Source organism: Neltuma alba, unplaced genomic scaffold (genome assembly GCF_004799145.2).
Source record: "Neltuma alba isolate B1F8T4 unplaced genomic scaffold, ASM479914v2 tig00010659_pilon, whole genome shotgun sequence".
Taxonomy (NCBI): domain Eukaryota; kingdom Viridiplantae; phylum Streptophyta; class Magnoliopsida; order Fabales; family Fabaceae; genus Neltuma; species Neltuma alba.
The window spans coordinates 62,171-76,139 of record NW_021635504.1 but is presented as its reverse complement, the minus strand read 5'-3'; the positions used below and the strand labels follow the sequence as shown (position 1 = coordinate 76,139).

The window sequence follows — 13,969 nt, the reverse complement described above, 5'->3', positions numbered from 1 at the left end:
TATATTCGTTTAAATTAAAGGCCTCTGGGATTAAAATTATTGGACGGTGCATGGTGGTGACACTGGCTTCTCATTAACGTTCTCATCTTCATCTCTCCCTCCCTTTTTTTTAAAATAATTTTGGCTTTGGGTGTGTAAATTAAAAGGTTAAAGCGACAAAAGAGAGAGTAATCAGGGGCTTTGACCATTGACCGGAGGGGGCACGTGCATTCAGAGAGGCAGCAACGGTGATTTCGGCGACGCACGTGCATCCCCTTTGTCTCGACATGCACTATTATAATGATGTCTTTAAATGTTGGCTTCCACTTTGTAATTTTTTTAATGTTTCCATGCTTTAACTGTGGTCGACATTTACCTGTACCCCTCCTAGTTTAATAATCCCACTGTTCATTTGGAAACAAACCCCATACCCCAATATAAAATTGGTGGTGCGATCAGTAAAAATATGACTCATGTTGAATAATATAAATATAAATAATTTTCAAATTATTTTTACTAGTTTAAAAATGAAAAAAAAACATTTAAAGTAGGGAAAATTGTTTTTTTTGTTCACTTGTTCAAATAAATCCAGCACGCATCAATGTTGCGTTGGATTTTGTAGAGACTTCGGGGTTTTTGAAAACCCCAAAAAGCATCTTAAAAAAGTGCTTATACACAAGTCAGGACAAAAATTTTCTTATATATTTACTTCAAAATTCATAAAATCATTTTTAGAAAGCTAATGCAAACACCAACAATCAATAATTTTTTTGGATTAAGGTGTTAATTTGTCCTGAAAGTTTTCATTTAGAAGTGCTAGACACCCAAAAGTTTTTTTTAAGAACAAATTTGTCTTAAAAATTAAAAAAATAATATTGATTATTAAAATAGTGATGTTGAATATTAACAATTTGATGGTCAGTTCAAATATTTCAATAAATTTATTAATAATTAGATAAAATGATATGTTAAATAAAAAGCGTCAACAAGCTAACAAGTCAAGATGGTTAGTAACTGTGAAGCCCAACAAACAACAAGAACATGCCCAAAATTTAAGAAACAAAGAGAGAATAGCCCAAAGCAAATTCCTCGTATTGCACGAATTAACCCAACTCCATGATGACTCCACAAAAAGCTCCAAACATTTTGGGCTGAGGATCGTATAAAGACATCGGGCTCATTTTAAATACAAGCCTCTTATTCGGCCCAATGCGAGTTCAATCAGCTTTCAGCTGAATTATTTGAATTTCATTTCCCAGCTCCCGGAAGTTGGCCCACGATCAGCTCTGCAAAATGAAAACAAGGAGACATTATATTTTGTTTCTTTCTTTCTTTACTTTTTTTTTTTCGAGTAAGACATTCTATTTTCTTTTGAAAAAAAAGTATAGAAGGGCTTAATGAAGGGTTATTTTCTTACAACGTGATAAATTAACATTTGAATCTCTGCAAGAAGAAGTACCTGCATTTAGTATCTAATAATATTTTGAATATGATTACTTCTAATAGAAAGAAATCTATGCATAGGAATCACACGAGAAATTTTTGTACCACTCTATTCCTTTTTTTTCTTTTTGATAAACTGTACCACTCTATTCCTATTTATAACTTACTTGTGAAAAAAAAAGGAGTAATTAATGAGTTTTTCTAATTCTATCCATGTTGACTTAATAAATGCAGAGAAATATAAAATAGATTGGTTGAAGAAAATATAAAATATATTTTTAATACCCCTTTCTTTAATGTGGGCAAATATTGAAAAAATTATCATTTAATGTATTTTTTGGTTTACAAGCTTAAGGTATAAATGACCGATAAATAGAAGTAGATGGGTGTATAGGTTCCTTACTTCGTTACCTGTTAATAATAATGTCGATATAAAAATTATTCATAATTCTCAAATCTCATATACTAAACTGGTTAAGATAATAGTCTAATGATTAATTAGTTAAATCAAAATCAACTTAAAATCAAATCAGTCATATTAAAATAATATAATTTAATTAAAAATAACCAAATATAACAATATGAATAATTACTACTAACAAAATACAATGAAATATAACAATAATTTGATTATAACAATAACAAAATATAACAATATTGAGAATTTTACTCTTTATGATTTATCAATGACTAAAATTAATAATAATTGAAATCAAAATATTATTAAAATTCATAGTAACTGAGATATTAGAAATTGAATGATAAAAATAAGACCAATATCGATATAATTATCCAAATCGATTTATTACTGGTTCACACTAATTTTTACTAATTTATCCCAGTTTGACTGGTTCTATATAGGTTTAGTTCCTAATCAATTCACCACTTAAACCAAATTGGACCACTAGGGAACCGGCCTGTTTGATTTGGTTTCTTCTCCTTTTTTTTTGTTGTTGTTACTACTACTTATTAATTAATGACTTAATGAATATGTATTTTTATTGTTTAAAAAAAGTCATGCATTATATGAAGCATGAGGTCTCCAGCAGGCTTGTTTAGTTTTTGGTTTTAAAAACAGATAAACACAATTTTTTTTTGGTAATTTTCTTTTTTATTGATTGTTTTAAAAACAAGAAGTAACAAGTTTTTAAAACTAAAAAGCCAAAATAATTTTTACATGTTTTCTTATTTTTATTTTTGTGTTTTTTATTTTTTGTTTTGAAAAATTTTGAGTCACTAGGAACGACAATTATCATCTGTAAAGGGTAATTTTTTATGGGTTTCTTTTTGGTCAAATGTGATTTTTAAAAATTATTATCCAAACAAATTTTTTTGTTTTAAAAACTTATTCTAAGAAATAATTTTATAAAATTGTTTTGAGAATAAGAAAACAAAGGGAAAAAAAACAAACAGGCCCCTAGAAACGTATTATCAAAAAAAGGAGGGAAAAAAATAGGCATGGCTTCATCCACATATAAAATATTATATATACACGCACACAATTTCTGATATTTAATATAAGAACAAGATATTTAATTTTTAAATATTAAAAAAATAATTAAATCAGTTATTTATAATAAATATGTATTGTTTTTATTAAAATATCTTTATTACATATCCACTAAAACAATTCTTTTAATCATCATATAGATCACTTGGTAACAAAATAGATAAATATAAAAAACAAAATATATTAAAATCTCATATTTAAAGTTAAATTAAATATTTAACTAATTTTTATACTAAGAATAAAAAATAATAGTGTGCGTATATATATAGACATGTAGCTGATGGATGGTGATGTGATGGTGATGGTTATTTTTTTTGTTTGACCAGCAGGTGATGTGATGATTAGATATACTGAAAGCAGTTGATAAATAATTTAAGTTGATTGTTGGTCCCGAAATGAAAAAACAAACTACTCTTAAGTGTTTATCCATATGGTTGGCCAAAAAACAAAGTGTTTATTCATATGAGATTAATGTTTGACCAACATATTTGTCATTTTATTATTCTGAATTTCTTAAATCCTTCAGGAAGTGGAAGGAAGAAAAATAAAAGAAGTTATCACACACACACACACATGCGAGATCTATTGTTTTCTCTAATTTATAAAGGTAACTAAAGTATTTTAGGAAATTTGTATTAGGTAGATAAAGGGAAAAAAGCATTTTTGGCCGAAGAAAATTACCACGCCTGATGGTTATTGCAATAGGTTCTGGCAACTTATGGATTTAAATTTACAAGTAAATTTGGTTGGAAACCTGGAATATATTGTCTGATCACTTTCAATAATAAAATTATTATCTTGGTTAATTAAAAAACTACTATGATTTCACTAAACTAGTTAATTAGAATTATGTTGATTGTTTACTTTATAATGTTATATATATCGATGTAAATAGTACAAGATTTAATAAGTTAAATTAAAGTATTCATGGAATTTCGTACAATGACACATCAAGCAATCTAAAAAGGCTCTTTTATTACTGAACAATGACTCAGAAGTTTCATTCACCCCGTAGATGTTACGCTGCTGGCATTTTTTTTCCTTGATTGTATTTTGTTTGTAAGAAGCTAAGCTCCAATCTTCATCAGAGCCTTCCGATAAAATAAAGAGAGCTTGTAACTCATCAAACGTTCCTACACATAGTTCACAGTCGAATATAAAGCCTAATTATCAAAATAGAAATACAAACCTTCGTGTGTGTGAATATTATGTTTTAGATTTTTATTTGACGTTTTCATGGAAGAAAAACTGAATAATTTTTTTTTTGAAGAAAAAAATTAAACGAAAAACCTTATTTCTTGCTTTTTCTTGGGTGCAAGAAAGCAAAAGTCTAAAGAACAACAGAAAAACCCCACTGTAATTAATCAACGGAGCCAACACGACTATATCCTCAGTCGTAACAAATAAAGTCATCATTCACGTGGCGATAGATCAAGTACAAAGAGCTACTTCCTTGTAACTTAATTTTTTGAATTCTCTGTTATAAGGGGGGTCTACATTTAGTTTTTTTTTTTTTTGACCGGAGGTCTACATTTAGTATTTAAAGATACCTCAAATAAGATTGTCTTTACTTTCTAATAAAAGAATACATGTAAATGGTAACAAAAGTCATAATTCTCTCTATTTCTAAATATAATATACTACCTCTGGTTCTTAATATAAGATCTTGTTTGACTTTTATTTTTGTTCTAAATATAAGACCTCAATCTATTTTGTCTCTCATACTTATTTATTTTTTTTAAAATAGTTCTTCTAATAATAATAGTTCTAACTAATAAACTTGATTAGTAAAGATAACACTTATTTATTACAAATAATTAATTTAACTTCTTTCTTTAATCTATTCAAATTAATCAACTAGCTCTTATATTTAGGACTGAAGGTAGTATAATTTTTCTAGCTTATGTGCCTTTTTACAACATATAGTTTTATATTAAGGAATGAAAGGAGCATAAATATTTAAAGTAGGTTTAAACATGATTGTAACGACTTTTTTTTTTTAAAAAAAAAAATCTGGCCAAATGACTGTGAAGATTACACTTAATTGTCAACACATGCATTAGCTTCTCTATAAGTATCAACACGATTAAGAGAAGTGACGAATTATTTATATAATCTTTTCTGATATTCTTTTATTAAGTTTGACAAAAGGATGATTCTTGAGATATTCCCTCAAAAATTTGACTCAAGAGTTTTAATAGCATTAATATAATAAACAATTTGGTTTTCGCGTAACCTTGCACGTTGCATCCAACAAAACTAGAGCCCTCGATTATACCCATGAACGAAATCCTCCCATGTCATTCATCCTCATTTCTTTCCATGTTTTTTTTTTTTTAATCGTTGGATTGATCAATCAGCTTAGAACTGTTATGCATGATTGATTAAGTATTTTAATTTAGGACTAAATAGGTCAAGTTATTCATATTTATTAAGTCAAGTTCGTAAATAAATTTACAACTGTACATACATATTTTAACGATTAGTAATGGCAAAATAACAAGTATCTATATTTTAATGAATTTATAAGTGTAGATAAGCGTTTTAACCGCTAACAATAGTTAAATAACGAGTGTTCATATTAATATTTATAAATCTTAATTTAAATTATCAAAGCTGATTTAAAAATTTGTGAGTGTTCATGAATAAATTAACTGCTGCATATACATTTTAACTACTGATAATAGTAAGATAACAAGTGTGATTGGACAACTTGACCTGTTAGATATAAGTAATTTGACTTAAGTTTTATCTTTTAACTTAATAGTATTGAAAAATATTTAAATATTTTTTAACTTAAATGGTCAAATTAATTAGATAAATTTAATGGACAAAATTAAAATTCAACCATCGAATTGAAATCAAATAAAATGAAGACGCCAGAATAAAATCATGTGTAAAGAATGGGGAAAAAATAAACATGTCATCGGAGGGTTCTTTCACAGAAAAGCTACGTTTTTTTGACTAAATAAAAGAACAAATTTTAATTCAACGGATAAACTATTGAAATAATAAAGGGGAAAATAACAGGAGAGGTCCCCAAACCATGCATTTCGAAGTTAGATATTACTGATAAATTTACAAGTAACTGTCCTTAAATTTATAAGTGACAATGCGTGCACATATATTATCTCCTGTTTTTAATATAAGAGATAGATAATTAATTTAATAATATTAAAAAAATTTAATTAAATTAGTTATTTGTCACAAGTACTTTTCTGATCCTAAATATAGGACTCTTTTTATAATGTAATTTACACTACAAAAAAAGTCCTATATTTAGGACCCCAAGAGCATATATTAGTCTCCCTAAACTAATCATTTTCAATCATTTGTATTGGATTGGATGATTGGAATTATGCCCTTACAATCATTAGGAATATTTTAGGGAAAGATAGGAGATAGAGTCGACTGGAATTTTATATTTAGAATCAAATTCAACTTTTATCTAGTTTCTATATTAAGCATCTATATATATATTGCCAGCGCCTAGATTTCATTCCTTAAATTTACGCCTAACCTCTCATAAATTTATTAGTGACTTTCCACGGACTACTTTCTACATTTGGTGCAAAATCACTTATTTTTAATTGCAAATAAAAACCATAGTTGCTTCATGGCATTTTAATAATTAAAGACCCACAATTGTCATTAATATATATTACCTCCGGTTCTAATTATAATAGCTAGTTGACTAATTTGAGGAGATTAAAGAAGTAAGTTGAGTTAGTTATTTGTCCTAAATAGGTGTTGTCTTTTTTAAAATATCCTTGCCAATCAAATGTATTGATTAGAACTATCATTGTTAGAAAGACTATTTTGGAAAAAAAAAGTATAAATACGAGAGATAAAGTGGATTGGAGTCTTATATTTAAGACCAAAATAAAAGTCAAACAGGATCTTATATTAAGAATCAGAGGTAGTATATCTTTACAAATTTTGGAATTGTCATTTTTCCATCATACGCTATTGAATATACAAATCGCAGGAGAACCAGACTGGTTTTGCCCTGTTCCATTCATGATAACACAAAAGGAAAAGTCCATATGGATCCCGCTTTTCTCCTTTGCCCCTTCCCTGCCTTTCTTTGCCTGAAAGGACACCGTTTTGGTGTAGAGATGGTAAGGTGGCCTTTTTTTTTTTTTGTCAAAAATATTTTTCAGTACCATTTATCATTTTGAATTATTTTTTCAGTATCACTTAGGATTTTAATATAATTTTTGGTCTAGACAGTATCCTAAAATATTTTTCTGTAAAACCCAGTATTTAGCTTCCAGTTTACTGAAGTTTTTTTAATACAATATGGTAGCCTAAAATATTTTTTTAGCACCACCCAATATTCGAAAATAATATTTGACCTACTTAGAGTCCTAAAATATTTTTTTTATCGCATCCATTATCTGGCTTCTAAGCACATTTAAGTATTTTTTTTAGTAGCACCCAATATTCTTAATTACTTTTTAGTGTACCCAGTATACTAAATTATTTTTTGAGTGGCACTTAATTTCTTGAAATAATTTTTGGCACAATATTTTTAGGGCATTGAATGTACCAAAAATTAAGTTAGGATATTGGGTGTTACTGAAAAATATTTCATGTGTCGAAAGCCAAATATTGGGTGTTATAAAAAAAAAAATTTTCAGCCTCTGACTGTACTAAACATTATTTTAGGATAATGGGTGATGCTGAAAAATATTTCAGTGTGCTAGAAGTCACATGCTACTACTTGGGGTTATGGAAAACTATTTTTGGGCTTTGACTACACCAAAAATAATGTTAGAATATTGGGTGATACTAAAAAAATATTTCAAGATAATAAGTGGTATAAAAAAAATACTTGATGATGCTGAATGCTTATTTTTAAAAAAATAGTGCCACCTCACCATTTCTACAGTAAAACGGTGTAGTTTTAAGGAAAGAGGGCAACGGAGAGATGGAGCAGAGGAGAGCGGCAGAGGGAAAAGGATAGAAAGGGAGTGGCGGATGAGAAGGGGCAAAGGGGAGCAGCCGGGCGCAACTGTGCAAGTCAAGATGGGGCCGTCCTCTTCATCATCTTCTCTTATTTAAAAAAAATTCAAATTATTAGTAATAAGAAAGATCCTATATTCTATGTAAAATACAATACATATCAAATCCTTGCGAAAATCACAACTTTGAAAATGATGATACACCGATCCTTTATTTCTCCCCAATTCTTTCACACTATGTAGCCTAATAATAATACCTCACGGCCATATCATCAACAACCTCTCGTCCTTTTTGTTCTCTCGCTGATAGGAGTCTTGCCGGACTTCTTGCTTCGTCTTCTTCCTGATTCAGCGGCCAAACGTGAGAACTGGGGAAGCTTGGAGCAATCAAATTATGGATGCCACCGCCCAAACAGGGAAAATATATGTCGCTGTGAGTAATGATCTTCAAGATGGAATCAAAACCTTGAATTGGGCTCTCAATAAATGGAAATCTTATCCTATTTCCATTGTTATTCTCTACGTGAGTCACAATACTTCCAAGGATCATGTTACTACCCCTTGTAAGTTTCTCCCCAGAAATTTTCTTGTAAAAATCTGTTGTCTTCTCGAGATTGTCCTTCAAATCAACTTGGTTTCTCTTAGTTCTGGGATTCTTTTGCAGTTGGCAAACTCCCAGCAAGATCTGTGAACGATGAGATGCTACCAGCTCTCAGGAAACAAGAGCAAGAGAAAATCGACAAACTTCTTTCCAAGTACATATCTTTCTGTGGGAAGGTTTGTAAATTTTTGTTGCTTTAGTATAAGCGTTTCTCAATCGGATTCGATGATGAATTGATAATAATTTTACATGTTTCCCTCTTCTTCTTCCGTTTCTGCGTATTAATTACAGGTGCCAGCTGAAATACTTGAAGTCGACAAATTTGACGAACCTATTCAAAAACGTGTAGTAGACATGATTATTGGTCTAGAAATAACCAAACTCGTCATTGGATTTTCAGTGATGAAGCCCTCCTGGTATTTCATTTTTCCTCTTGCTTTTTTCTTTCCCTCCGAGAGAAAAGTCTAACCAGGATTTTCTAAATGCTCTCTTTCTCTGTTCTTGTGATATATATATAGGAAATCACGAGGTGCCATAAGCGGATTGTTCTATATTCATCAGCATAAGCCTGAATTCTGTGAACTGTTCATTTTATGCGGAGGGAAACAAGTATTCATGAGAGGACAGAGCGATGAGAAGACCATGGAGGACGATAATGGGGTTGTGGTTGCCAGAATGAGAGACAAGATAACATTCAAAGATTGGTTAGATAAACTGTTGCCGAGAGAACCATTTGGATTCCCCAGACTATCGGGGATCAGCAAATTCTTCATCAGCAAGTATGGAATCCCCAGGTTCACAGAACCAGTGGGAATTCTATCTCCAAGAGATTGAAACTTATTTCCAGGATTTGTTGTCTTCTCACACGAATGATGAACAATTGAGCCTTGAGCATCAAGACAGTGACATCTCGCGGATTAGTGGAGTTGAGCCAGATGATGTCAGGGAACAGAACAATTCTAATATGGTATGTCAGAAACAATGGTCTCTCAGATATTTTATCGAACATGTGGCCGTCGAGGCGTCATTTTTCCTCTATAAAGCTATCTGCTTTGTTTTGTTTCACTTTGTATCTTCCAAGGAGTAGTTAGATGATGGCTTATACTTTATTATTTACACAGGATATTGAGAATAAAGGGGTTTGTGTGTGAAAGTTTGAAACAACCATCTGGTTTCAATGATTTTGCCTTTATATTTCTTCTGATTTCCAGTTTGACTCTGTTGCCATTTGATTTTCCTATGGGACCCATTAAGAATTGGGCACTGAAGAAGATCCAGATTATATGGATGCTGTTCTTTTTTTCCCCCCTTATGGAGATTCTTACCAATCAAAAGGAGATAAAAGGGCATCTTCAAACTAACATTTTTGTTCATGAATCTAATTAATACAAAATCAAAACTTGCTTTCTGTTGGCAGAGAGGAGCGGAAAGAATTGAGACGTTGAAAAGAAAACTGGAGGAGGCACATAAGATGATCCAGCTGAAGAGGAAAGAAGCTAAGGATCAAAGTGATAGACATGCAAAAGCTGAATGGGCTATTTGTTTATGCAACGCTCGGGTAATTTTTTCTAAGCTTGTGTTTGTAATCTCCTCCCCATCTATTTCTTTTTTCCCTTTAATAAACCCTTAAACCATTCTATCTTACTCTTTTGGCTCTTCATATTTTAACGAGAATAATTTATTTTATATGTTTATTAATTAGCAATATATATGTTTAGCATGTTTGTGTATGATATAAATATAATATTAAAACATCAAATAGTTTTGTATTTTTTTGACAGGATCAAATGAAAAGTGCACAAAAATAGTTAAACCAAATAATATTAACCCAAGTATTTGATCGTTATAATTATCCGCTTATGCTAATTAAAGTATTAATATTGGACCTAAATATTGGATAACTCCATTATCATAATTCTTTTTTTTATTTTAAAGTTACCCATAAAATTTAAACCATGGAACTTGCTTAAAATTTGTCAGGTATATTTTGCCCCCACCAAATTATCATTCACAGCTAAAAGTATATTTTAGTTAAACTTTGAATTATTCTAAATCAATTCTGAATGATGCTTAATAATTTTGATTTTTTTTCCTGCTTATTAACCAATACTGATGTCTGGTGATTCCGTGATTCAAACACTAAAATCAAAGAATAAAGTGAACTTTTGACAAAGTGATGCGGAAAAGATTCCGATCCGTGTGCCGTGTGCGTTTTGGTCGGGAGCGTGTTTCTTGCTTTCTTTTTGCTACTATGGACGGCGGAGAAGTTGGGGCGAATGTGGAGGCACAGAGTTGCCTCTATATGCTTCTCTTTAATTTGATAACCTATCCCTCAAATTCATCCTCATTGGAAGATTCTGATCCAATCATCATCACTCAGCATGCCGTGCATTTTGCAGGCTCAAGAACTTGAAGGCAAAATCAAGGAAGAGATCAACATGAAGGAGGAGTTAGCAAAAGAATTGGAAGCAGAAAAGGAAACCATATACGAAACCAGACGTGATATTGAAGAAAGCAGAAAGAGGTTAAGCTCACTGTTGGAGCTTCAATTGGAGCTCTCAAACAAGCTTCAGATCTCCACACAGGCAAGGTCACAAGCTGAAATTCAATTGGAGAATGCGGCGAATACCAGGTCGGAGATGGTGGCCGAGATCGACGAGCTTAGGAGACAAAGAGACGTGCTTTACAGAAGGATCGAGTTTTGCAAAGAAAAGGACGCCATCGGAATGGCGGCGAGGCTGACGGAACCCAGTTTGCATTTTAGAGAGTACACGGTCGACGAGATCAGGTTGGCCACCGACGACTTCTCCGACCGCCTCATGCTGAAGTCCGGTGGTGCCGACTGGACCAACGTTTATAGAGGAAAGATCAACCATTCCACCGTAGCCATCAAGATCCCCCCTTCCAATCATGCCTTGTCACCCCAAGAATTCCAAGCTCAGGTGAATTTTTCACAATAAAGAATCAACTATAAATATATTTGGCGTCAATAGCTCAGAACTCATACTTAATGTTATCAGGTGAGACTTCTTGGGGCTATTCGGCATCCTCACGTGCTGGCGATGGTGGGATTTTGCAGTGAACTAAAATGCATAGTTTTGGAATATATGAATAATGGCAGCTTGAGGGACATGCTATTTTCCAGGAGAAGAAACCGAGCCTTACCATGGCAAGACCGAATCAGGATAGCCGCCGAAGTTTGTTCGGGCTTGGGCTTTCTTCATTCGGCCCAGCCCAAACCCTTCATCCATGGGCACCTGACGCCTTCCAGCATCCTTCTCGATCGCAACCTCGTTGCCAAGATCAAAGGTTTTGGGTCCAACGAAGGCAACCCACAATCTGATGTAAGGGCCTTTGGAGTTTTGATCATGCATTTGCTGACGGGAAGAAACTGGGTGGGCCTGGTTGAGGAGGAGATGAAGATGGGAGAATCTTTGATGAAGGTTTTGGATGAGACTGCTGGGCCCTGGCAGTTGAATGTGGCCCAAAAGCTAGCAGACTTAGCCTTGAAGTGCATGGGCTTTCCTAATGGGCCTAAGCCCAAGGAAGGGCTAAGCATCGGAAATGTAATGCTGGAACTAAATGAGATCAGAAGAGAGGCTAATGACGAAGGTGCTAGAGGAGACACAACAAGATTTAGCGGAGGTGTAGATAAAGAAGAGCTTATGGATGTGCCCAACGTGTTTCTTTGTCCCATACTTCAGGTAAATGTGTTCTTGTTGTGGATTTCTGTTGTCAAATATATGTAATATTTTGTATAATTAATTAATTAATGCGGGGAGTTACGTGGGATGATGCAGGAGGTGATGAAGAATCCACACGTGGCAGCGGATGGGTTTTCATATGAATTAGAAGCAATAGAAGAGTGGGTGGGTTCAGGGCATGAGAGATCGCCAATGACAAACGCAAGGCTGCCTCACTTGTTCTTTACCCCTAATCACTCCCTTCGTTCCCTAATTCTGGACTGGCAAACCAAAAGATCTTCTCATTTTAAATAATTAGTGCTCCGCTTTGTTCATTATGTACAGAGTTCAATTGAGGCTTATTTAAGAGAGAATCATAAGGTTTGAGAGATCCTGTTGACCCATTAATTTTCACCACAGAAGGAATCCAATACACGTGAACCAAATTAAGGGGAAGTAATAGCAACATGGGCAATCGTCCCAACAGAAATTCAAAGTTGTAAGATATTGGCTCCTTTTACTGCGCTCGATTTCATTTGTTCAATGAAAACATTTTGATAACTCTAAATGATTAACAGGCTAGCTATGTCAAAGGTGATCCCAAACACAGCTTTTATATGTAAATTCCGTATTATTTCTTATTCTTAATATAAGATTTTATTTGAATTTAATGTTAAATATAAAATTCTCATCCATTTTGTTTCTTATATTTATCTTTTTTTTTCAAAGTGTCTTTATAATGGTCACACATGCTAAGTGTTCTATTAAATAATAATTTTAATTAATATACATGATTAGCAATAATACCACATCTGGTTCTCAATATAAAAGTTAGTTGACTAATTTGAGTAAATTAAGAAAGTTTGTTAAGTTAGTTTTTTGTAATAAATAAGTATTGTCTTTCTAGAACACCCTTACTAATCATGTGAATTAGTTAGAATTATCATTTGATAGAATTTTTAACATGTATAATTGCTACAAGGGCTACTTTAAAAAAATAGATAAATATGAAAGATAAAACGGATTAAGGTCTTATATTTGTTTAGTTTTTATATTAGTGATCGGAGGTAGTATCTGAGAAAAGACAATACATATTCGTTATAATTATATTAAGAACCGAAAGTAGCATAGTTTATACAATAATTTTTGAATTGATTTCTAAAGTAAATTCACATTTTCGGAAGTAAAATCGTTTGTGGGTATAAATTCTGGAATGCTTTGTCTGTCACGGGGGTGATGAGGAATACTCATACCTGTCATGATTCGTGCTTGGCAGTGACTTTGAAACGCAAAAACGGGACCGTAGAGCTGTAGAGTAGATTTGGGGGTATTTGGATGACTAAGAAAAAACACTTTTAAAAAATAATTTTACGCAAGTGAAAGCAAATCGAAACAAAACTTTTGAAAATAATGATCGAAAAATAACAAATGAACTTTATAAACTAAAATCGTCTGTTGAATTTAAGAAATCCTAATTTAGTCTCAAGAGACTAATTTGATATTTATAAGTATGTTGAATTAACCATATTGTTCTTTATTTTATTTATTGTTTTTAAAATACAAAAATCCCCACTGGCCGGCCGGTCACCGGAACTCTGGTGACCGACCAACAATTGGTCACCTGAGCTCCGGCAGTCAGAAACAATTTTTTAAAATTTTTTACAACTTTAGTATAACAGTTAATAACTTTTGCAACGCTATTAACAACTTAGTATATCATTAACAACATGTTTTCTGAAAAATTCAAAAAGCTCCGGCGACTGGAAATATTTTGAAAATTTTACAA

General features: G+C 32.1%; 1 protein-coding gene across 1 annotated transcript; it reads left to right on the top strand.

The window, feature by feature from the left end:
• Window positions 1-8,098: 8,098 nt before the first annotated feature.
• On the top strand, window positions 8,099-12,643 carry LOC114757961 (putative U-box domain-containing protein 50). Its single transcript, XM_028946944.1, is given in 9 exon segments — window positions 8,099-8,462; window positions 8,564-8,676; window positions 8,792-8,916; window positions 9,019-9,235; window positions 9,237-9,467; window positions 9,918-10,058; window positions 10,900-11,442; window positions 11,521-12,204; window positions 12,301-12,643. Coding segments are annotated over 9 exon segments (2,421 nt in total). The 5' UTR covers window positions 8,099-8,293; the 3' UTR covers window positions 12,499-12,643.
• Window positions 12,644-13,969: the final 1,326 nt, after the last annotated feature.